At 41.5% G+C, this 25,442-nt stretch overlaps 3 protein-coding genes across 7 annotated transcripts in view; 1 reads left to right on the forward strand and 2 right to left on the reverse strand.

Annotated features, from left to right (window-relative positions):
- Window positions 1–216: 216 nt before the first annotated feature.
- slc39a9 (solute carrier family 39 member 9) lies at window positions 217–6,792 on the reverse strand. Of its 2 annotated transcripts, none has more exons than XM_077560075.1 (7): window positions 6,533–6,792; window positions 4,875–4,983; window positions 3,517–3,750; window positions 3,262–3,330; window positions 2,500–2,585; window positions 2,069–2,203; window positions 217–945 (listed from the first exon to the last, which is right to left on the reverse strand). In XM_077560075.1, the coding sequence occupies exons 1-7, from the start codon at window positions 6,566–6,568 to the stop codon at window positions 709–711; spliced, it is 906 nt and encodes a 301-aa protein (XP_077416201.1). In that variant the 5' UTR covers window positions 6,569–6,792; the 3' UTR covers window positions 217–708. The 2 variants fall into 2 exon arrangements, with proteins under 2 accessions (XP_077416201.1, XP_077416200.1); XM_077560074.1 differs by lacking the exon at window positions 6,533–6,792 and adding an exon at window positions 5,742–6,230.
- A 746-nt stretch (window positions 6,793–7,538) lies between these two features.
- rbm25a (RNA binding motif protein 25a) lies at window positions 7,539–19,473 on the reverse strand. Of its 4 annotated transcripts, none has more exons than XM_077560078.1 (18): window positions 19,264–19,473; window positions 18,877–19,001; window positions 17,526–17,575; window positions 17,264–17,389; window positions 14,384–14,441; window positions 14,108–14,268; window positions 13,847–14,032; window positions 13,690–13,773; window positions 12,918–13,198; window positions 12,406–12,517; window positions 11,897–11,986; window positions 11,741–11,814; window positions 11,509–11,659; window positions 10,148–10,850; window positions 8,396–8,703; window positions 8,216–8,314; window positions 8,007–8,054; window positions 7,539–7,923 (listed from the first exon to the last, which is right to left on the reverse strand). In XM_077560078.1, exons 2-18 carry the CDS (start codon window positions 18,980–18,982, stop codon window positions 7,831–7,833), a joined length of 2,730 nt encoding a protein of 909 aa, XP_077416204.1. In that variant the 5' UTR covers window positions 18,983–19,001; window positions 19,264–19,473; the 3' UTR covers window positions 7,539–7,830. The 4 variants fall into 4 exon arrangements, with proteins under 4 accessions (XP_077416204.1, XP_077416202.1, XP_077416205.1 ...); XM_077560076.1 differs by having other exon boundaries at window positions 17,264–17,422; window positions 19,264–19,472; XM_077560079.1 differs by lacking the exons at window positions 17,526–17,575; window positions 19,264–19,473 and having other exon boundaries at window positions 18,877–18,994.
- Window positions 19,474–21,151: 1,678 nt separating this feature from the next.
- The window catches only part of arg2 (arginase 2), an 8,976-nt gene continuing 4,685 nt past the window's right edge, over window positions 21,152–25,442 (forward strand). The window contains exons 1-2 of the mRNA XM_077560082.1: window positions 21,152–21,570; window positions 21,676–21,748. Coding sequence (XP_077416208.1) covers window positions 21,457–21,570; window positions 21,676–21,748 — 187 coding nt within the window. The 5' untranslated portion in view covers window positions 21,152–21,456. The remainder of the gene's footprint in view (window positions 21,571–21,675; window positions 21,749–25,442) is intronic.

Genomic DNA, 25,442 nt, shown 5'->3' on the forward strand with positions numbered 1-25,442 from the left:
TTTTTGTTTTCATACAAATTACTGACTAATCTCAACTCGGCTGAAAGTGACAACACAAATCCCCCTCATGGATTTATCCATCCCGACCCAGTCACACTCCACTAAAGCTGCTTTACCCTAACATGTGCTCCCTGTGAACGCTTTTCACGACACCTTGTTCGTGACGACGGACGAGCCTATGAAATGAAGTGAGGAGTGACACTTTTGTTGCACCAGTTTAAAAAAAAGAAGACATTTAATTTAGTCATAAAACATGTCGCTTTACAACCCACTTTGCACCATCAAAACATGAGGCAGACTCACTGTGGAATGACAAAAAAATATATGTACACAACACCGCCTTAAATGTTTGTTAAATTCCTTAATCCCAATTGGGAAAATGTCATAATTTTATTTTACAGATTAAAGTGAATCCATCCAATTAAAGTCCAGAAATGGAGGCATGATATATTATACTTGCGTCTACGGAATATCCCTTTAATTTGCAAGGGGACCCAAAGAAATCTTGTTATATGTGAAATTCCCCCTTAAACAAAAATGTAGGTTTCCCGGAAACAGGAAGTAGCCGAGTTCCAGCTACTATGGCACTTGAACGTCACTTTAAATCTGCACCTAAGAGCTCTGTACAGTAAAAAAAAAAAAAGAAGAAAAAAAAAGCCGTGACCACAACAGTTCCACGTTTACAAGTCTTTCGTTTTCGCCGTCGTCCTAATGGTGATGGCCGACCGACAGCAGCAGCGGGATGAGGCAGCCCAGCACCAGGGCGCCCACCTCTACCTTACTCAGACCCTTACCGCCGTTGCCGCCCGGCGCCCCGTGGCTGTGGCCCGCCACGCCGCCCACCTCGGGCAGCACGTGGACGGTCGCCACGTACAGGAAGGTGCCGGCAGAGAAGAGCATGGCCACGCCGGTGGCGTTGATGTCGGACAGCGCCTCCTTGCTGCTCTGTGGACGATGAAAAGAGAGACTGTCATTTATAAAAAAATGTTTATTTTATTTATTGCGTTATCAGGCTAGGTCATACTGATTTTTTTTTAAAAATAATAACAGGAAATGACCAATCATGGCTCAGTTTGCTGACCAAACCCAGAAAACAAGTGAGCCATGATTGGTCGTTACCCATTTCCTTAGCACGCATGACGTCATCATCAGTCGACAACGAGTGAAAAAAAAATGTTTTTTTTTTAAATGGCAAGTCAACGCCTCCCCATTTTTTTTTTGGGATAATAATATGTTCTATGCAGCCCCACTAGTTTAAATATGGCATTCTGGTTAACTCTTTGACTGCCAAAAACGTTATATAACGTTTAGTAAAATCCTATGGAGGAGTGCCAAAGACGTTAAAATACGTTTTTTCAAAACAGAGGTGAAACTAACCATTTTCTATTGTTGATTACTGAAAAACGGAATAAGGTAAAAACAAACTTTTTTTTCTGATGAAAGATGAGAGTCCAATCTTTCATTTGGTAGTATGAGTGTTTCCATAGTCCAAACACATAATTTTCTGTGGACCTTGAAAGATCAGTCAAAAATGCTTAAATCGGCTGGCACCCACGGCATCCTTTTTCTGAAAACGTCTGGCAGTCAAAGAGTTAATATTGCATTAGTGGAATATGAGTTAAGCAGCAAAATCCAGCCGTTTTGCCATTTGCTGTCCACTGAAGATGACAACGTTGCTCAGGTCTCAGGTGTCAACCAATCACAGAGCAGCTTCAGAAAACAGGTGAGCTCTGATTGGTTGTTGCCTGAGCCCTGAGCAACTGTGATGTCATCCTCGGTCGACAGCAAGTGGCAAAATGGCCGCCCCCTGAGATGGATAAAAACGGCTGGATTTTGCTTCATAACTCGTATTCCAAAAATGTAATATTAATCAGAATGTCATGTTTAGACTAGTGAGGTCACATATGACATATTATTGTCAAAAAATGTTTAAGGTTGACTTCCACTTTAAAGGTATTACTTGTACATGAAGAATAATAAAGTTATCAACTTAGTATTTATAGCTAAACGAGTCAAGTATGAGGCTGACCCAAAGAGCCGCCACCTCACAACGTCATGCTGCTTGTACCTGGCTGAGTCCGAGGAAGGTGAGCATGGCCAAGACGGGCGCCGCCAGGGCGAAGACCAGCAGGTGCTTGCGGATCCGATTCCTCTCCAGCCCGGCGTGCATGAGGAAGGACACCAGGCCAAACGCGGCGGGGGCCTGTAGAAAAGATTCGGTCACATCTTCCATAAAAGGCTTATGTTTACACCAAAACTGCATCCAAACTCGGGCTGAACAATTTTCAAAAATGATCCAATTGCGTTCTTTCTCCTTAATATAGTGATCACAATTTAATACACGATTATTTTTTTCAAGGTCCGCTTCCCATATATACTTTTTAACAAACACAAGCAATAAATTAATCTGTAAGGCATTCTACTACATTGTGACATCGACTTGAATTAGATTAACTGTTCAGCCCTGGTCCAGATTTGGCTAATGCGCAGTTTGTTTACCTTGTGTAGCATGATAGCGACAAAGACGATGAGCTGGACGCTGGTTTGAGATGTGGAGGCGGCAGCTCCGAGGGCCACGCCGTCAGCTGGAAGCCACAAACCGTCATGAGTAGTGGCCCAAAAACAGACGCACTCGCTGCCCACAAAATAAGCTACGCCTCAATATTAAAATAGGATAAAATATCAATAAATAAATAATAAAAAAAACGCATTAAAAGTTACAGCTCTAAAATTACAGCTCTAAAATTACAGCTCTAAAATTACTTCTTTTTTTTTTTTAATATATATTTGTATTTGGGTAAATAATAGCATTTTCCCCCCATTGAACAAAATTTATTTTACTTTTAAACTAAATATAAAATACTTGGTACAGAATAAACGTGTACCATGTTAAGTTTCAATAAATAAGTTAATAAGCTATTTTTATAACCTGGGCTACTCAGGCTGTCATTGGGGGTAACTAGTACCCGCTGACACCTTTTTTTTCCTCCTTTTTTTTTTTTTAAACAATGCACATTACTTCAGAGTAAAAGGCATCCATGTTTGCAGCACCCCCCCCCCCCCAATTTTTTTTTTATTGGAGGCAATTAACTTCAGAGGGGACTGAAGCCGCCAATCATACTGTGTCCTGCTTGGAAGTCCCCTCAAAAAGAAAAGTGCTCATTACAGGTGACAGCCAGTATTAGCAGATTTAAACACTGAAGTTTGCGCACCCATCGGCTAGTTAATACTTGGAAGGTGAAGACACACAAGTTGACTTACCAGCAGCATGAACCACTAGACCGAGGGTGGTGGTAATTTTGGAGGAGGCCACTCTGGCTGATTCGGTATCTGTTTCACACACACAAAAACGTAAGACAACAACAACAAAAACAACAAATTGTGTGCGAATGCTTGAAAAACTGAAAGTAACCTGAAATGCACTAATCAAATTATTTGTGTTATTCAATTTGTCGTTGCGGCCCTACATCGCACATCAACAAAAACAAATCCTTGGCATCCATTTTTGCGTCTCACCCTCAGCGCTGTGCATGTGCGCTGAGCCGATCTGGTCAACCAGCAGCATGAAGACGAAACCCAGCACCAGAGAAACGCCGATGCAGGCGTGCAGCTGCTCGTGGCCGTGCTCGTGGTGGCCGTCCGCGCCTAGCACCGCGCCTAGCACCGCCTCTGCCGCCGCCGCCGCCTCGCCCTTGGCCTCCGACGCCTCTGCGACAACGCCCACCTGGCTGGGGCTGTGGTGCCCGCCCCCTGCGCAGAAATGTCACATGTTTGACATCAAAGACATTAACAGGGCAATGGGGGATGCTTTTGAAAATGGTTTCTTCTCATGTCAGGTAACGACCTCGTTATCATAGAACCAATATTTGCGTTTGACAAATGTTACTCAACTTTATTTACATTGGGGGGAAAACAACCACAACTGTAACAAAGTAATACAGATGGAAGATTCAACCCCATACATAGTAAATACAAATAACATCAGGCAATGAGAATGTGGACGATGCTCTCGTCATTTCTTCAAACAGGTTTTTAACCCCCCCAGGCACTCAATAGACTTCATATCTACAAACTGTGCTTAAAATTGCTAAATTCATGAAACACGTGACAAATACCAAACTAATATACTCTATATAAAAACAATGTTTAAAATTAAGTAAAAAAAAAAAAAACCTGATATTGTTTTTTTTATTATATGATATTGAATTGGTAAATTTGCAATTAATATTTTGCAATTAATATTTTTAATTACATTAATATTTTTTTTTGCCCCAAAAATTCTTCCAAAAAAATCATAAACCTCCAATATACGTTTTTCACGAAAAACTGGCTTGCCCCCGACCACCCCCCAAAAAAGGGAAAAAAATTGTTTAAAAGATATTGAGGTGAATCTGTGGGTGCCAAACACACAAGTCTTATTTCAAATATATATTTATGTTAATATATATATAAAAATGAAAGCGATGGCGTAAAATACTAAAATAAATAAAATGTTTATTTTAATCAAATCATATAAAAAGTATGGCAATTTCCCTTTTTTTTTTTTTTTTAAATTACTATTAAAACTACTCATTTTATTTGAATACTGTTCAGCGTTCTCCAAGGTACAACAACAGAAAGGAATTTTTCAGAGCTCAAACTATTGTAAAGTTCTGAAAGGGACTGCAACTGGTTCTTTTATCTTTAATGTTCGCTATACTATCAACCCCCCCCCCCCTCCTACACACACACCAAAAAAACAAACAGAGAGTGGCTCATAAGACAAGGTGTGACTCAAAAATACACTTGGTTGCGTCACTGTGGTTGAAGACGTCTCCTCCCACTAGAAAAACTTTTCTCAATGGAGGTCTATTTTTTTTTTTGTTAAAAGTTACCTTCCAGGATCTCCTCGTAAAGAGCGTGAACGCCTTCTGGAATGATGACAGCGAGGGCCGTGCCGCACAGGAGTCCCGCTCCCAACACTGTGACTAGCTTCAGCTTCTCCTGATTGGATGCATTACAAGAAAAATAAATGACGGCATTGCATCCACCTGTTGCCACTCATACTACAGAAAAATGGCTTAGTATTAGGGCTGAATGATTTTGAAAATTAATGTAATTGCAATTATATTTGGCCTGTAACATATCAGAAAATAGGCAAAAATATTGATTATCGTTTTCATAAGTAAAAGCAAACATTTTATTGTGGTTCAACACAAAGATAATCAGTCCGATGTCAGCAAATATTTACTATTGAGAAGCTGAAATTCCGAGCAGTTGTACAATCTTAAATTTAAAAGGTCGCTACACAATTTATTGATTGTCAAAAATAATTAGTGATTAATTTCAGAATCGATTTGTTGTTGATTACTTGTTGCTGCTCAAGTCAGACTAATTTACAACAATAATGCAAACAAATCTGTGGCTTCATCACTTCAACTTTTCATGTTTCATGAAACGACGTGTAAACATGTGGGATTGCTTTAATGCAATGAACTTAGCTAGACATTATATTAACAAATAAACAGAACAATTAAGCAAACCAACTGAAGGAAATTAAGCTGTTTTTTGCCAAAATTGCAGCCCTTGCATTCCATTTCACTACACTGCGTCAATTTAAATTCCATTAAATCTTTAGCTCTATCTTGCAGTTCTTGTTTCAACTGCGTTGATTGTTTTACATGTTCAGTAAATTATGAATGAAAGAATGTCGGAGTGGCCCTTAAGGCAAAAGTTTGAACACACCTGCAGTAGAAGCTTACCTCTGAGAAGTTGACTGCTAAGGGAATGGTCCCTGCTACATAGCAGCCCACCAGCATGGCAAGAGACAGCAAGCTGATGGAGCTGAAGTCATCCATGGCTGCACTAAATCGAATCTCCCCAAGATAAATGAAAACTTTTGGAGGCAAACGACACACCCAGAACGATCTTCGGTCTTCACTAACGAGTTTAGCAAGCAGCCCGCAAAACGACGACGTGTAATTTAATTGATGGCCTCCTCTTCGCTAAGCTAACTAGCTTCGGGATGCTATTGTCCGGCCCGCGGTGGCGTTTCACTGTCGAGGCGACTCGACGTGTCGACGTCCAAGTAGGCCACGCCGGGCTTCATGTCCTCCACATGAGTCCCGTCCAAAATTTTATAAAATTATTACGTGTTTCGCCCACCGGAGACGTGTTTAAGGGGAGCAAACAAACATGCTAATTAGCTCGGCCTCTCTGAGTGCAGTGGGACATTACTTCCGGGTCACGTGATGTTTTATTGCCACATCACTGCTGCAGGTGGCAGCCGGCTGTGGCAATGAAGCTAAATTGTGTACTGTGATGATTGTTTGCCTTTTTAATTTGTTAAATAAAGCAACAACAAAAAAGTGTCAAGGAAGCTGAACTTTTTGATTTTGATGAGGAAAAAAATTGCGTAAGTACTGTGTGATATTTTTGATTAATCTGCATACTTACGTATACTTCAGAATTCATTCCGCTGCTACCGTCATGAGTTACATAATAAAAAAAAGCCGTTCCAGAAGCAGCCATGCAAGCCAAGCCATAACATTACCTTCGCAGATGAGCTTGTGTGCTTTTCTTTCTTCATACTTTAGCCTTCCCTAAAGTTTGGCAGAGGTTCATCTTGTTCTCATCAGTCCATAAAAGTTTGTTCTAAAACTTTTGTGTCTCGTCTCCGTATTCAGATCCGTACGTAGGTGCTGGAAATGTTTAGATTATACTACACAACAGAAGGTTTACTGGGGGGAAACATTTGAGCTTTTGAGATACTGTTCCATGAGGCTGCATGTAAACTGAGCTCCACCGTATCTGCAGGTCGCCCATCATTCAATGTCATGGCGGTAATCGGATGAGGTATTTCCCAGCATGCTTTGCTGTAGTTAAAATTATTACCTTAGGTTGTTATCAATGCCTCTTGACTAGTGTTATTTTATATACACATGGTGTATTAACTTAAAATGGTGTTTAATGTGTTAATTAAACTGGTGATGGCCAATTACACACTGGACACTCGCATCATAGTGCGACTCACGTGTGTTGTTAGATAAAAAGGATGATGTCGCTTCTGTCGAAACAAAATCCATTTAGATAGAAACATTAAGTAGACAGCTTTGCTTTAGTGGGCCACGTAAAAATGATTTGGCAGGCCTGACCTGGCCCCCGGACCTTGAGTTTACCACCCGTGAGCCAAGGCAAGTCCTCCCTTCTATTTTTCATGTTTTTAAATGTAATCAGCTGCAATGGAGTGTCACACAAGCCAATGCAAACCTGTTAGCTAATATCAGATTTTTTTAAATCATTATAAAGCCACGTTTATTCTTGGCTAGTGAGCATAACCACCTCGACTTGCAATCGTTAACCGTCTTACCTACTGTTTTTTTCCACGTGTTTTACAGTTATGGCCCAAAAGTGTTTTTAGCATAATTACCAATTGATTATTGCACTAGCATAGTTTAGCGATACACTGCGGCACGTTCCGACTTTTTTGGATGACAAAAATTTGACAAATTTGGAAATTTCATCCTAAACTGAGGACTTCATGTACAACAGAAAGCATGTCCTTAAAAAAAGCTGACAGTATTTATTAGGTAACACAGTTAAGCAGTGCTTCACCATGAATGATTTACTGGAGAACAGATGGGGAAAACACAATAGTTTTTTCTTTTTTTTCTCTTTTTTTGTGGGGGGGGGTGGGGGCTTCTGTTTTTTTTTTTTTTTAACCTCAACAAAAATACAACTTAAGGTTTCTTCATGCAATATCGTGATGTAGTCATTTCTTTCCATGTTTGCAGCTCCCGTCTTCCGGGGCTGGCAAAGTGGAACTGTGAGCTAAGCGGTCCGACAGAACGTTTATTTTGCTAGTCCGATCTTCTTGAATTCCGTTTCAAAGATTAACAACCGCCACATTTTTACTATGAACACTTCTGCTTCCTCGTCGAGAACCTAAAGGAGCAAACGAACACAAAGACAAGTTTGGTTGGTCGTCGTGTAGACAGAAATAAAAGTTGTAAAGTGTCTTGACTTACCATGGCGACGTCGTCGAGAATGCCCTGAGGAGTGCTGTGTGCCATCACCTGTAGAAAGGGGGGGGGGGGGGTATCATTAAAGGAGCCATTTCAGTTACCTAGAGCGTTTTAGCACAACAGCCTTATTCCCTTGTCTTATCCCGTTTTCAATCACACATTTCAGCACAATAGAGAGGCCCACCACGCTGCATGACAAGACAATTTCGAACCTTTGAACAGACGAAGTCGACCAGCGTCGCTTCCTCCTCGCCGATGTATTCAATGATTTTCTTGTTGATCCACGGTTTGATGCGACGGTCCATCAGTGTCTGCCGTGATGACAAGATCCAACCGGTTACTCAATGTTCCTAACTAAATATTTTCTACAAACAAGATTATGTTTGTCATACCGAGTCAACCATGGACCAGTCCAGCGGGTAGGTGAAGAGCTCGGGCCGGGCGGTGGGAATCTTCTCGATGAGGCTGCGAATGTTCTTGCGCTTTTCCTCGGTGTTGACGCTGCCTTTGGCCCCCGACATGTCAGCGCCGTCCAGGCCCAAACACTTGTCGTCGTCGCCGTAATCCAGCGGCACTAGCTTCCTCTTGCGCGGCTGCTCGTCGGCCTCCTCTTCATCGTTGAACTTGTTGAAGATGCTATCTGCGGCCGCCAGCTTTTTGCGCTTGGCAGCGTGCAGCTGGCTGGGACTGTTAGTAGAACCTGGAGGAGAAGACGTAGCGGCTTAAATGTGTATAAACAAAGGGCATAAAAGGGAATAAGTCACATACGCAAGTCAGAAGTCTTAAGCCGCACCAAGTTACTGTGGCTAGAATCAAGTTGAGTCCTCATGAGATTTTAAACTCCCAAATAATTTTTTTCACAATGTACTATGCAGCCCCACTAGTCTAAATATGGTATTCTGGTTAATATTGCGTTAGTGGAATATGAGCAAAGCAGCAAAATGAAACCATTTTTATCCATCTGAGGGGACGGCCATTTTGCCACTTGCTGTCGACTGAAGATGACATCAATGTTGCTCAGGTAACAACCAATCACAGCGCAGCTTCAGAAAACAGGTGAGCTCTGATTGGTTGTTGCCTGAGCCCTGAGCAACTGTGATGTCATCTTCAGTCAACAGCAAGTGGCAAAATGGCCGCCCCCTGAGATGGATAAAAAGGGCTGGATTTTGCTTCATAACTCGCATTCCAAAAATGTAATATTAATCAGAATGTCATGTTTAGAATAGTGAGGTCACCTATAATATATTGTCAAGAAATTGTTATGGTGGACTTCATCTAACTGTTAAGCACACCCTAAGTCACACACTCACAAAAATTAAGGATATTGGGCTTGCGGGTTAATTTTAACGATGAACCGTTTCAGTATATTTTGCACAACACAGCCGTTTTCTACACTTAACTCTTTTATCGCCAAAAACGTTTAATGACGTTTACTAAAATCCAAATGAATGCCGCCAAAAACGTTAATTGACGTTTGCTATGTTTTTCTCTCTCTCAATGGGCAGTGGAAGTTGTTGCGCAGCGCTGCCTACTCAATGGATTTGTGAAATCACAAACACCAACTAACTATGGCCAGCAGATGGCAGCATTGTATCTCTTTTCAATGTTCTGCTTGTGTACGCAATTGCAGTGAAAGATGGCGGATCTTAAGAAACATAACTTTTTCAAGGACGACTTGAATGATCAAAGCCTTTGTCACATTAAATCTAATTCACAGAGCGCCACTAAACAAAAAATATTAGCGACAAAGCTTGTTTTCTCCTTTCCAATTTTCGCTCAATGTCACTCAAATTACCTATTTTAAAATGGTGATTACAAAAGAACGGAATAAGGTATAAACATACTTTTTTTTTTCTAATGAAAGAATGTAACTTGGTACGCAACATGTTTATGTACTCAAAGTACACAATACTCTGTTTGCCTTGAAAGATGAGTTAAAATGCCTCAAATGGGCTGGCACTGTTGGGGTTGATTTTTGGATCATGTGTGGCAGTAAAAGAGTTCATTCTGAACTCTCAAGTTAAATCTCGTGAATATCACCAGATTTAGCCAAGCAAGTTGAAAATCCTAAAGTCGGTCCGACTTGAGCCAAGTCGTGTGACTCAAGCCCCCAAAGGGTGGATTTGTTTTGATGGTTTACCCACCCAGCTTGAGACTGAGGCCAATCTTGGGCCGGTGCTCCTCGAGAGGCTGCACCTCAGGCGTTCGCTCGCCTGGAACGATGATGCCGTGCGGGGAGTCGTTGCCAGGCGTGTTGGGCGTGGCATTCCCGCTGGCAGAGGACACAGAGGGAGCGGTGTTGATTGGTCGCATGAGGGCTTTGAGGTGCAGCCTAGCCTCAGGTGAATCCCCACCATTGTGGGCCACATGCTGTTGCTGAAGTTGCTGCTGCAGTTGCAGTTGCTGCTGCAGTTGCTGCTGCTGTTGTTGTTGTTGTTCTTGTTCTTGTTCGGACTCCTGCTCTGCCTCTTCCTCCTCGCGCTTCCGCCGCCGCCGCAGCTCCTCCATTACGTCCTCTTCGTCCTCTTCGGAATGTGGCGGAGGGTCTCGAGGCGTGGGCTCAGCGGGCTTTGCCGACGGCCTCTTCTCCCGATCCCGGTGGGACTCTCTGTGGGACTCTTTATGAGACTCTTTGTGAGATTCTCTGTGGGACTCTCTGTGAGACTCTCTGTGGGACTCTCTGTGAGACTCTCTGTGGGAATCTCTTTGGGAATCTCTATGGGAATCTCTTTGGGAATCTCTATGTGACTCCCGGTGGGATTCCCGATCCTTTTTCTCCTGCTTCACTTTCTCCTCGGGTTCCAGCTTTAGAGGCGGCTTCCGTCTGCGTTCTGCCTCTTCCTCCATCTGCACACAGTGAAACACTTGAAGGTTAGGAACTTTTTGCGAAGAGCTTTCCCTCCAAGGCACAGCTTGGAGATTAATCACTTTTCTTTGACTGTTTTTTTTTTTTTGGTAGGGTAGTTTATATCGCGTTCCATTTTCAACATGGCTACAAACAAAGTGGAGGTAGCTTACAAAACTACTGTCAGTTTTGCTATACTGGATTTTAAAAGAAGTGACTATTTTCTGCTTTAAAAAACATAAGCAGAATCCATTTTCACAATTTTTTGTGTAAAACAAGAGTCAGAAGGCAAGCATAGAGTTTATGTTGCAAAGCTTTGCTAAAGAGGTGTACAGTATTCCCAGTATGTTGCAAAAACAGCAATTTAAGCACATCTTAGCCTAGCTAAGTTCTTCCAAGCCACAAATATTTCTGGTCACCTTGCCTTCTTGTACAACTCCACATGAAAAAGACAGTAAGAGCTGGAGCGACGAAAGATGGCATTGTTTGATCCATACAGTTCAACGTCCCATTTTTTCGTTAAATTGTTTAACATTTAAAATGGTAATTTAAAGGCCTTGACCATTTTTTTTTTTTTTAAACACATCAACACGTTAAGATGACATTTACACACATCCCCACCCGTTTTTTTGTTTAACAAATACTAAAGGATAGACTCACCCTTTGCATTTCGGCGTCCGGGTCAGGGTGACCCTCGGCCAGAAGCCTCTGTCGGATCTCCTCCAGCTCCTCCTTCTCCCTCTTGCGGTCCCGCTCGTCCATCTCCATCTCCTTTTCTCGGTCGCGAAGGCGCTTCTGCAGAGCACTGCCCCTGCAGGGAGGACATTAGACAAAGGAGAAGATGACAAAGCCCATCAAAAAAAAAAAATATATATTATAAAAAGGCACCAACCTGTAGTATTTGGGATCATCCCGTTCATCGTCATAGTCTTCAAGGAATTCTTTTAGTCTTTTGGCTTCTTTCATCTGACAATGACAAACAATAATTTCTCTCGAGCTGAAACAATCAACCAGTGAAATAATACAAAATACTATGAGTTTGTCTTACAGTCTCACGGCCACGCTCGTCCTCCCGCTCCATTTCCTTGCTGTAGTCGCGGGACTTCTTCCTCTCACGCAGTTCCCAGTTTTTCAGCCGCTTCCCGAGGGGAAACAAAGACTTATTTAGCCAAGAAAAATGCACTGACGAGGTGCATTATTTGTAGTCGGCACGTTGGTTTCAATTGTGCAAAGAGGTTGTTAACAGAAATAACTGGCGGGAGGAATGAAGGCACAGTCATACTGAATTGAGCCTTGGGACTTTTCAGTGGATTCTTTCTAGTTGTGTGTATTTCTATTGTGCACAAAGTGTGTGCATGTGCTTTTGTCTTTGCTACATTGTGGGGCTCATACACGCGTGTTTTTCCAAGTTTAACTACCATTGTTTGAGGAACAAGATTTTAAGAGTTTAGGTCCATCTTCAAAACTATGACGGCAGTTTGTGTAGAATGTTAATTTAAGACTTTAAGGCATTTTCTTGTAGAATAGCTAAATTTTCAATTTTATTTTTTAAATTACCTCCTGATAGGCGGCCTCCTTATCTCTGAGTCTCCTCTCCAGTCTCCTGCGCTCATATACGTCCTCCTCATCTTCGTCGCGGTCCCGTTTTTTGTCATCTCTAGTCCTCTCTCTGCGCACATTAAACAGAATACAACAACACAAAGATGGATTTTTAATGTCAACAATTTAAGACCAAGGGTGTATAATGTATGGCCTGCACTGGGAAGTCCATCTTCCCACCACGCTTGCTCAAAGCATGCTATAGAATGTGCGGCTTTACCATATACTTCATATACCGTATTTTATGTGGTTTTGGCGGCGGGAGTCTGATCATTCGATCGAAACTCACTGGCTTCCAGCCCAGAAATGTATTTTAAGTGTGCCTGTGTGAGGTCATTAGGCTCATGTGCGTGCACTACTGCATTCAAGTGCGGCATGGAAAATCGCCAATTCTTCCAGTGTCACCACGTAAAAGATGCGTTTCGGATGCGAAACATGGCAGCGTTTTTGTTTGGATACAACAAACTAACCTGGAGCGGCTGCGGGCTTCGCTGATGTCTCGACTCTTCTCCCTCTCACGCTCTCTCGTCCTCTCCCGCTCCCGTTCGCGTTCCCGCTCGCGTTCGCGCTCCCTATCCCGGTCCCTCTCACGTTCCCGATCCCGCTCGCGCTCCTTGTCACGCTCGCGCTCCTTCTCTTTCTCCCTGTCGCGGCGCTCCCTTTCGCGCTCGCGCTCCTTGTCTTTCTCTCGCCGCTCTTTCTCCAGCTCCTGTCGCTCCTTCTCCTTCTTGCCTTTCTCCTCTTCCAATTTCTTAGGACGAGCAGAAAACACGATGGTATTAGATACATTGACGTTCATTTAATCAAGGCTGATGTGGTAAATTTATGTTGATCACCTCTATTTTTACAATTTCTCAATTATGTAAATTTAACACATTTCACACTTATTAAAGACATTTTACATAGAATATGCCAGTATTTACATTTTATGGAGACACTTTTTAGAAGAATTTTATGTAGAATACCTTCTTTTTTTTTTTTAATCAAGGAATTCTATGTTGAATGTCCACAATCAGATGTTCAAAAATCACTTGTTTCATTTATTCTTACAACGGCACCAATAATTGTTCATTTAAACTTTTTAAGATTAATGCAATATTAAATAAAGGCTGCATTTTGTATAAATTATATTCAATGTATGAATTTTTTTTGTAACCACTTCAATGATATCATGAAAAACAATTAATTTCATTTGTATATAAATACTGTAACTGTATAATAAACGCAGCTATGAAAGGTCACCTTGTGTGTGTCACGGAATTTGCTGATCTCTCTGGAAATCAAATCCCTCTTGTCGTCCTCAATCTCCATGGCGTTGATGTCATCCTGACAATTCACAAAAATTTAAAAGCATGACCAGCAAATGGCCTATGAAATGTTGCCCACTTGTGGCCAATACCTCATTTAACTTGTCTTTTCTTTTCTTGCGAAGTTGCCCGTTGCCGTCCGCCGAGGTGGCGTTGAGTTCGCTGGAATACTCCCGGATGAGAACTTCGATGGCGCCCTTTGCCGCCTGGTCGCGACGCAGTGTTTCTTCGTCCAGCACCTCTTCCTCATCCTCGTTCTTACTATCGCCGCTTGCCCCCTGGGGGAAAATAACGAGTCGTTTTTAACCGAATAGCGTTGAACCATCCTTGATGTGGCAGGCTGCTGCGCGTACACCATTAGCACTCTTTTTCTTGGCCTTCCACTCGTCCAGCTGCGCCTTGGTCTTAGCGTCCACTTTGACCAGCAGCTTCTTGTCACCCAGCATCAGCTCGTGGAGCAGTCGCAGGGATCGCAGAGTCGATTCGGGCTCCTTGTACTCGCAGAAGCCAAATGCTTGTGGAAAGAGGGAGGAAAAAAAAACAAGTTCAACACCCTGAATGTATCCACGTGAGCGAGAACAGTCATTTTGTACACACTAAACGAGCTCACTGAGCTTTGTTTTTTTTACCTTGTAGTTTCCCAGAGGCGCCTTGGACTCGCTTCCAGCTTAGAACAATACCACATTTCTGCAAAAACAGACAACACAATGACAATTAATAGTAGTATGACTGAATCTTCACAGTTATTGGGCCTGTGTAGAAAAAAGTATTTTAAAAAATTACAATTTAAATAAATTTAATTAGAAAAAATCTATTTTGAATCAACAATTTTTTTAACGAGTTTAGATTTTAAACATTTTCTTAAATACTGTGAATAGACACCCAACTTGCGTTCCACTGACAGATCATTTATGTGCAGTTGTGTTGGTGAGGAATGTAAATTAAATGATCGAAAGTCCACGTGAGGAAAAAAATTGCGAGGCGTCGAATTGAGGGAGTTGATTACCGTTAGCTTGTATTAATTGAGGGCATGGCATCTAAGTGAGCAATGACCACTATTTGGGGAAATACTGCACTCGTATTCGGCATAAAATATTGTGGAGCAACCACACATCTACTGGAACACTAGTCGTTACTAAAGACGCGACCAGCAGGCTCTGTAATAATGTGATTAACCGCCACACTAATTCTTTTAAGAACGTTGAGTTGCTACTGTTTTGGTTAGCAACAAAGTTCAAATGAGAGGGATGGGGAGTTGAGGCACTCATTTGTCTTAAGGGGCATGACACCTATTAGAGGGACAACCCCAATTTGGTCAAATACTACGATAAATTCGACATGCCTATTGGAATGCTAATAATCATGGATCTTCATATGATCATCAATCATACTGCATTTAGCCTGAGTGATTGTTGCTTTAGTTAGTCATGGCTTTTAAACAGGCTAACGTCCATGTGTGAACAACAGTGTCATGGGAAAAGAGGAATCTACGTGACGGAAGTGTTTAAGATGTCTTTAAGATGTCGCACACAGCAACTAATTTAGGTCATAACCTAGAGATGGGACGTTTGACACTGAGACTCCGGAGCATGTGTCAGCCGAGTGAGACAGACTGCTCGAAACAATGTATCAAAAGCCCCGATGAAACCTGCGCGATCACGTGCTGATGACGTATGCGGCTTTATGCGCGCTAATGAGATACCGGAAATTACGTAACTGATTCAAACCTTTTGGCGCGGTGTCAGGCGCACAATTCCCTCATGTAGATATTTGCTTCACTTTATGTTCACCTGGAAAAGTTAGTTATTCGGTATGTTTCCAACAAAAGTACTCCCACAATGATGCATTTAAAGTTTCCAACTATGCATTATTTTTAAATCGTGTGTAGAAGATACAGGCTTGACCCAAGTATTTTCCACCGAGTTGCTATAAGCGCTTCTCCAAGACCCTCAGTCACATCCCCCAAAGACTGATGTTGAAATACTTGTCATCTGGCTTCACAGCGCACTTGTGTCATATCCAAATCATGTTTATAAAAATCTAATGAGTAACAGGACATCACATTGAACCATAGTACTGGTACAGTGTCAAAATATTGCAACACTTCCATGTGTACCTGATGACCATTAGACAGACAAATGTAAGACTGAATGTACTGGTGTTGTTGGAATATAAATCAATCAGGTGAATCACTTTGAAGATTGTAGCTGCTATGACTCCAGCTGACTACCAGATGTCACCGGTACGATCTATCTTACGGGGCTTTGAAACATCGACTCTTTTTCCAAATCAATCAGCCGAAAGCCTCAAAAGCTTCACAAGGCTTCATTGTCCCATCTCTATCATAACCTATTGAAAGCAGTGAATCTCTAAGTGTAGTAAGGGAACCAATAATGATACGGGGGCTCCCTCTAATGGTATGTGAAACAAAATGTTAATGTTCAAGCTGCATAATGGCCACAGTGTACAGTGTTTTTCTTTTCAATCCAGTACAATAAATTTGTATTTAAAAACACAGCAAGGCAGGTGTTCCCAATCACAATCAATACAAACGTCCTGAAGTTGCAGATCAGAAGTGCAAAACGATCAAGATAAATTTTTGGACCATTCATTCCTCTTTACAAAATGGCTGCAGTTCAGCAGAAATCCTGAGATGTCTGGTGCGAATAGTTTCTTGAGGTCATGCCACAGCATTTCAATTAGGTTGAGGTCAGGTCAGGACTTTATATATAATTAGGAATAAAGCTGGAAAAGGTTATAAAAGTGTCTATAAAAGTCTATTATTTGTTAGACAAATTGTCTGTGAATGCAGAAAGTTCAACACTGTTCTATCCTAGGAAGATGACTAAGCGCAGAGTATAATGCTCAATGAGGCAAAAAAGAACCCTAGAGTTGCAGCTGAAAATTTACAGTTCGCAAATGCCAACACCTGTTGACAAATTTACCACATGTAAGGCATTAAACTAGAATGAAGCACATGGGAGAACACTGAGGAAGAAGCAGCTGCTGTCCAAAACCAACATTGCTGCACGTTTGCTGTCCAAAACCAACATTGCTGTACGTTTGACGTTTGCTAAAGAGCACTTGGATGTTCCACATGACTACTGCCAAAATATGTTATGACGGAAGAAACAACGTGTGGAGTAAAAATGTCACAGCATGCCAACAGCAGAACCTTATCCCAACTGAAGCATGGTGGAGGGAGCATAATGGAATGGGTGTGCTTTGCTACCTCGGGCCCTGGACAGCTTGCTATGGAAAAATGAATTCATAAGTTTATCAAGATATTTTGCAGAAGAACTTGGTGCCATCTGTCTAGCAGCTGAAAAAAGGATGGGTGTTGCAACTGGACACTGATCCAACACACAGAAGCAAATCAACAACAGAAAGGCTTCAGAAGAAGATGATGCAGACACTGACTAAACATTTCTTTTGTGAGTACCTTTTTCAGGTCAAATGTTGCTACATATAGCTATAGTAAGGTTTGCATGTTTCTGTTCCAAACTCACAGCCAGCAGCTGCCTGACCAACATGTCGGACGCCTTCTCGGAAATGTTGCCCACAAACACGATGGTGGTGGGGCCGTCCTCGGGTTCCTTGGCTCGGAAGGAGATCTTGTTTGGAAGCATCGGCTTCTGCGCAACAGAAACTGTGGTTGGGACAAGAACCTGCCCGGAACAAACTAAATGTAAATAGCAAGCCAAACAACAATCGAAGGTCATCTCATTGATAATAGCAGGTAATATGTGTAAGAGGTCTGCTATGACTCACTGAGGGAGAGGGGGTCACGACACCCATGTGAACTGGTATCATGGGAGTACCTGAAATTTGAGAGAGAGAAAAAAGTATATATTACATTTAGAATCAGAAAGTGGTGTTTTTATATTAAAAATAGGTGGGGCACTGATTATTTCATTTGGATACACAGCGGCCAGAGTCTATATCAGTAGTTTTTTCTTAACACAAGTACCACCTCAAAAACTACTCAACTCCTCAAGTACCACCAAAATGACGACACCTATCCTAAAATACAGTATCTTAGTAGCAATGATGTGCGGTCAGGATAGGCAAGGTAGGCACTCCCTACCCCAGGCAGAAATGAAAGTTGAAACCGTTTGGGTTTTTCTATTTAATTTAATAATTTCTTTCATTTCAGAAAGCCTACACCACCTATAGGTTTAAAAGTGACAACATTTGGTGATTTTCATACCTCAATTAAAAATGACTCATTGCTTCGTCTGGCATGCAGGCAAAAATGCTGCAAAAATTATCCTTCTAAAGGCACACCGCTACTGTGTTTTTCCTAGCTCTGTCCGCGTAGCGATGTGTGTTCGCGCATGCGTAGTCAGTTTCCCATTAGAAAAGTCCTTTACGCAAATAGGCAGATCGCTACGCAGCCGTTATAACTATAATTTACTCTTTTTTTTTTCCCTTCCACCATGAATCCACCTCCCGTCTGTCCCATGTGTTTGTGCATGTTGCACTTGCTAGCTGCTGATTTTAAAGGGTGTGTGTCAGTGTATCACATGACAGTGTCACAGTGACAGATTAGCAGAGACAAGATTTTACAAAACCATAAAATTTTAGTTTTGTTTTTGTTAATGAACTAAAATGTCTACAGATTTTAGTCCAGTTTTTATTAAATTAAGTATATTTTCATCTCGTTTTCATTAGTCGACGAAAATGCATACTGACTTAGTCCCAGTAACTGTTTATTAATGAGGGTTTTAGTCTAGTCTAAATCCGGTGAAAAATGTGTGTTGACGAAATTGTTTTCGTTGACGAAATTAACACTAATAGAGGGTACAATAAACCAGGTGCCATCCAAGCAACAGAATATTTCGTCAATTCCTGTAAGAACATTAGCTCTGTCCAATTAAATAGGCCCAGATTTTACACTCAGTAGGTCAATTTGTAAGTAATTTGCAACAAGACCATTATTATTTTAATATTCATACTTTTTGTGACATTTTTGATTGATGATTGGGTTTTCTTGAAAGTTTCCTCATCTAAAATGGGTGCCTCGAGTCACTAAAGGTTGGGAAACACCAACATAAGGCACTGACAATTTCAAAGGGGTCTGTAGGTCCAAAGGTTTCTCGCGAAGTTCTTAATTGGATACCTGGTGGGACGGGCGGGCCGAAGGTACCAAACTGGGGCGGGGGGATGCCGGGGGGCAGCTGGGGGATGCTCAACGGCTGGCGGTTAAGCGGAGGAGGGAACGACATCGTGAGGGGGATCAGGAACCTGTGACGAAAAGACGACATTCTCGCTCAACACCAACTTGTTCACAAATACACCGCAACTATTTGTTTTAGGGTCAATACAGTATGGGATAAAGTTATTTTTTGGCACAAGGCAGCTCCTTTGTCAAAAAAAAGAAGAAAAAACCCGCGGCCTTCCATGTTACAAGTGTGCTAGTTAGCTTTAGCAAAGATAGCTCGTGTTAGCTCCGTGGCCTTGCTAGCTTACGTTAGCGAGAGGGAAGCTAATGTTCCGAGTTACTCACCTATAAAAGGAGATTTAAAAGGGACGAACCGGCAACGGTGCGCGTTCGCCCGAACCCAAGCCCATTAAACGTACACTACGAATAAAGTATATAGCGAGTGCGGCTTCGGCGTTTGCAATGACACCGGTACTCTTCGGAACACAAGAAAATAGAGGGACCCTTTTTCTTCTCGAAAAGGATCATGGGAAAACGGTGACGACTAGGGAGCAGTGATGCCCTCACCGACGTCTCGCAGGCGGGAGTTGGAAACTCTTGAGTGAAAGCCTATCGCCTGAAAGCATATCGCACGTGGCTGCGATGCAAAAAAAGATTATTATTGTTTTAATTTTTTTAGATATCTATGTATAATTATTCATTTTTACATACATTTACAAATAGTCTAGACTATGCCCCCCCCCCCCCCAAAAAAAACTATTTAAAAAAAACGCAGGTTTGAGGAAATGCACAATATGCGAAATACTTAACTTTAATAATAGTAAACTAATACTGTATGAATACAAATAGTAGACCAAGTAATGATGCTTTTTTTTTGTATTTATATAAGGGAGCACGGGGGGATTTTGAGGGACTAATAGAAGAAATGTAACATGGAGTACATGTATATGTTTTTACTTTTTCCTACTCCTTTTTGAATACTTTTATTAAGAAATACCACTCTATAATATTATGATTCCTAAAAACATACAGTAATCACATAATTAAATATAATGTTTTGAATGTCATTAATTCATTATTGCTGTAATCCACTTTAATGTTCAGCTCCTCCTCGTGTGCCCACCTTGGCCACTAGAAGACAGTATAACACAGTCATGCAGACACAAATGATGACAAATCTTCTTGCGCTACAACTAAGTGACAGTAAAATGCTGTAATTGTCATTGTACGTAGAAGATAAAGAATATATACCTGTGAGTATTGTTACAATATCTGTGTGTGTTGCTCCACTATTTATGTTCAAATGATCTGTTTCTAAAACCATGACTGTCTATGCTAAATGTTAGCTTTTACGTAGCGGATACAAAATAGATACGCATGTGACTATTGCTACATTATTTGTGTACGTTGATCCAAAATGTGTGTTCAAATGTCTGTTGCTTCTAAAATCATGACTACAGTATTGATGCTAACCGTTAGCATGTAAACGGCATTTCTCGTTATATGTTAGCATCAAACTAAGTAACAGTCTCTTGTAAGGCAAATCTATGGGGAGAATTGTTCACAATTTGCCAAATTGCTGCTTATTGTTAAGTGAGTTGATTTGAATTCACTGCCACCATACAGCGCTTGTGTCTTGAATTTATGCAAAGCGGGGGGGGGGGGGGGGGAGGGGGGGGAAGTCAGCCAAATGACAGCAATCACTTTTTGTGGCTTTTTGTTTGGTGGTGTACCGTCGAGATTTTTCCATAGTCAAATATTTGCCTTGGCTAAATAAAGGTTGGGAAACAGTGGGAAATATGGATAACACCCATGTTATAAATAATGAATCATTGAAGGGAGAGCACCTTTACCGCGGATAATAATAACTAGGGGGAAAAACATTTCCCGTGGAACTCGACATAATATAATATTAATCGTAAACATTTTGCTGCTGTGTGTGTGAGAGCGAGAGCAATAGCGAATCAACAGGTGTTTGCGTGTTTTGTGTAATGTGATCCTATGTTTTCGACCAGCACGTGGTTAAAAGCTGAGTTAGGAACAGATGTCACAATGTAAACAATCCAATCATTCCTCGCTCGGCTGCGTCCATCCGTGGAAATTTCCACCCGAAACTCCTCTCTATCACGCACAGTTTTAACTGCCCCTGTTTCCGAACAGACCACGCCCATAACCCCCCCTGAACCCTCTTATTTCGCCGCGTCTCATTGGCTGACGTGAAGGTGTGTCACGGGCTGACGTCACCGGCTGTGGAATTAAGAAGGACGCGCACAGGATATGGATGCACATAAGTAAAGGCGCCTTTACGACGCACGACCGGGAAGCATCCAGCAAACGCGATTGAAAAGACAAATAATCCAAAACGGCCCTGAATTTCTTCCGCCTGTTCATCTCATGAATATTAAGTAGCTGGTGTAAGCTTCCTTCAAACCGGAACTTGTGACGGGACGGGACGGGTCACGTTTAGCATCCGAACAACAGGCAACATCCCGCTGGTCTTTCGTCAGACAGACGGCGGTGACTCAAGAGAGGAGAACCATGGCTCTCAGAGGACATCTGCTAAGACTTGCCCGCACTCGGACGCTCTCAGGCGGCCAACCTAGCCGAGCTCAGTCGGTGGCCGTGTTGGGGGCGCCCTTCTCAAGAGGGCAGGTAAAAAAAAAACAATAACATTCTATCAATTTAATATTTAGCAGACATCAAAGCAAAATGCTACATTTATTAATAATATTTGATTATATGCTTTATTTTGTCCAGAAAAGGAGAGGTGTGGAACACGGGCCTAAAGTCATCAGGGATGCTGGGCTCATCGAGCGGCTCTCGGGTTTAGGTGAGAACCGGCGTTACGTAACCAGATTTGAAATGTTACCTCACCGCGGTATTTATGCACACGCGTATATGTTTTCCGCGTTCAAGGATTGTCGCTCTCTTTACAATATGTTTCCGGGGTGTTTAATACACGCAATCTACTGTTATTTCGTTTTAATTTTAAAATAAACTGCAATGGCGTCTCATCCGCACGTGTTTCCTCTGCGCATGCTCAGAAACGGCAGACAATGAAAGTGTCCCCCTTCCTCCTACTCCGCATTCTGCAAGAACACAGAGTGTGCATTTTCGTTTTTCGGTGATATGGTGCCGCGGTACATCCTACTGCCACGCGTCGTAAAAGGGATTTGTGGCTTTGGGCAAAAAAAAAATCAAGCATTTAATAGCTATGGCCAAGTGGTAGAGAAAATAGATGGATCTTTGTAATGCATTCAGTGATGCCTAGTCCGACTTTGATATAAAACATGGCAAACAGAACGACAATAAGAGTTTATTATTCTTAATAACTACTGATATATCTTGCACAAATACAGCAAAAATTACATATTTATGCACACTTTTGTTTGGCTTTTGCTCATAATGTATGGCAATGCTCAAATTATATGCTCGCACTTGCGGGCCTTGCAGTATATTAGATGTGAGATACAACATACAGTACATGAAGTACGGTTGCTATAATTACCCTCAAAATGGAATGCGGCCGATTAAAGACTGTACGCTCTCGCGTGTACGTGCTTGCACCCGGACTGCACTCACTTGCGCTTTTATGAACTTGTCAACATTAGAACCAAAATGGATAGTTAGTGACACTGTGATTTGGAAGTTTTGCGAATGTAAAATAAAATCACTTTTATTTCAGTATTTTAAAATCAAAACCATTTTGGTGGTGGAGTTTGAATCGGATTGAATACTTTTAATTGTTTTGAAAATTAAAAATGTCGTGGCGGCATGGCTCAGGTGGTAGAGTGGGTCATCTCCCAACCTGAAGGTTGTGGGTTCGATTCCTCGGCCCTTGTGACCCTGTTGAAGTGTCCATGAGCAACATACTGAACTCCTAAGTTGCTCCTGATCCCGCGTCATCAGTCGGTGAATGATGAGACCGTGTTAAAAGTGCTTTGTAGGTATAAAAGCGCCATATACTGATGAAAGTCCATGTAATATTTCTAAAGATTTTGTTTTCTAATTACCAGGTAACGACTAGATAGAGTATAAAACGAAATACTGTATATATATTTTTAAATTAACTCATTCACTGCCATTGACGGCTATTGACATTAGTTTAACATTCCCCCCCTTTTGTTAACAAGTGTGAAAAAAAAAATTGTACATTTAGAACAGATTTGTGATTAATCGTGAGTTGGCTAGTGAAGTCATGCGATTAATTACAATTAAAACTTTTAATCGCCTGACACCCCTAATTTTTAGTAATCTTTTCTTCTTCTAAATCGCAAGGCGATTACATTTTTAAAATGATAATTAATCACATGACTTCAGTAATTAACTCACGATCGATCACAAATTTTCTATCTGTTCTAAATGTACAATAATTTTTTTTTTGGGGGGGGGGGGGTTCATACTATTATTAACAAAAGTATAAAACTAATAGAAATAGAAATTAGTCTAAAAATTTCAAATTTTGCAAATGAGCAGGCATCTACATGGTTATTTTTTTCTCGTGGTCCATTAGTGATTGTAAAAGAATAGATATATTAACGTTAAATACTTTAGTCAACTCTTCTTTTCAAGGCAATGCTTGAAAGGTTGATCATTTGTTTGCGTGCAACACTTTCTCATCAAACTCCAGCTGTAAGCACCTCTACACACATTTTTTCATCTTCATTGATCATGACCAATCAACGTCGATTCATCCCGACGGAAGACGCCGTTTATCGAGGCATCCGATGCCGAGGGCCGCCGCGTCAGCACTATTTACAGCGGCAACCTTGCGTAATAAAAAGGAACACTTGAGAATTGTCCTTCGCTGTCTATTCCTGTCGCGCCTGCGAAAGGTAACGGGCCACGCGGTTGCCCCTCAGAGCACCGCGGGTAAGACTACACTGTCTCGAGTCTCGGCATCCGCCGGCTCGCAGAATGCGCTGCTGCTTTTGACATTCAACCGCAAGCCGCCTGGACTGAAATCCAAGATGGGGAGCGTTGAAGGGGTGGGTCAGCGGTGCCGTGTGAGGAATGCACGCTGTTCCTTGTACTACAGGCTGGCAACAGAATGACTCAGCAGAATGGAAGCTACGCATGCGGATGTTGCGTCAGCGGGTTTGGGACGGGTGCACTGAAAAGAGCTAGATTAAATGTCACCTTTCTGTCTCGTATACATGGTTCGTATTTGGTAGCAATCATACAAAATCTGTAGTTGCTGGCTACTTCTAAACAAAATGGCAGACATGTATGTGGTCTGCGTGTGGTTTTAGCGCTTTTCAATCCACAAGGCACTCAAAATGCTTACACACGGACTCTTTATTCACTTTGACGCAGCATGAGGAAAAAAATTGGGGGCTAAAGTGGGGCTTGCTCAAGGACACTTCGGCATGGTCACAAGGGCCGGGGGATTGAACCCTCAGCCTCTGGGTTGAGAGATGACCACTCTACCACCTGAGCCATGCCGCACCATATGATACACACGGCGACCAATTTCATGTTGCTAAGGATTTGGGAGTTGGGTTCAATTTTAGAGGGTGCGATCAAACAAAATGACTCACAAGAAGAAAAAAGAAAAGAAAAAGTGTTGTGGTTTTTTTAGGCATGACTTCGAGATTGTATTTTATTTTTTTGTGGATATTGGATGGATGTGGATGAAGACACGCCGACCAAACTTGAGTAATACCGAAACCAAATGAGAAAAAAAAAATCCCAGGGTGAACGCCTGAAAAAAAAAATGGTGGGTAAGTTAAATACCTCAAAATAAAATGGAGCATATTTGCCATAATGTCTTAAAAAGTAGATGGAAGTGAAAGGGGGAGCATTATTTAGTTAAGCTATAGGCTTCATTTAGAAACCCTTTTTTGGTGAGCGGCAATTATTCACTTTGTATTAGGCTGTCTCAGAAGCACTTTTAACTCATTAACTGCCATTGACGGCTATAGACGTCAAAAATTCGTTTAAACTATTGCTATTAGTTTCACATTTTGCTCCCACTTTTGCTAACAAGAGTATGAAAACCTAGAAAAAAATAGTGTACATTTAGAACAGATATAAAATTTGTGATTAATCGTGAGTCACCTATTGAAGTCTAACACCCCTAATTTTTTAATAATATTTTTTAATTAGGGGCATCAGGCCATTATTTTTTTTTATTGTAATTAATCACATGACTTCACTAGTTAACTCAAGAGTAATCACGAATTGTATATCTATTCTAAATGTACAATATATTTTTCTAGGTTTTCATACTGTTGTTAACAAAGGAGGAAAAAATGTGAAACAAATAGAAATAGTTCAAATGAATTTTTGACGTCTCTAGCCGTCAATGGCAGTGAATGAGTTAAAGTGGAAATCAACCTTAAAACATTTCTGGACAATAATATGCTATATGTGACCTAACTAGTCTAAACATGACATCCTGATTAATATTACATTTGTGGAATATGAGTTATGAAGCAAAATCCAGCCGTTTTTCTCCATCTCAGGGGGCGGCCATTTTGACACTTACTGTCGATTGAAGAAGACATCAATGTTGCTCAGGG

Source organism: Vanacampus margaritifer, chromosome 1 (genome assembly GCF_051991255.1).
Source record: "Vanacampus margaritifer isolate UIUO_Vmar chromosome 1, RoL_Vmar_1.0, whole genome shotgun sequence".
Classification (NCBI taxonomy): domain Eukaryota; kingdom Metazoa; phylum Chordata; class Actinopteri; order Syngnathiformes; family Syngnathidae; genus Vanacampus; species Vanacampus margaritifer.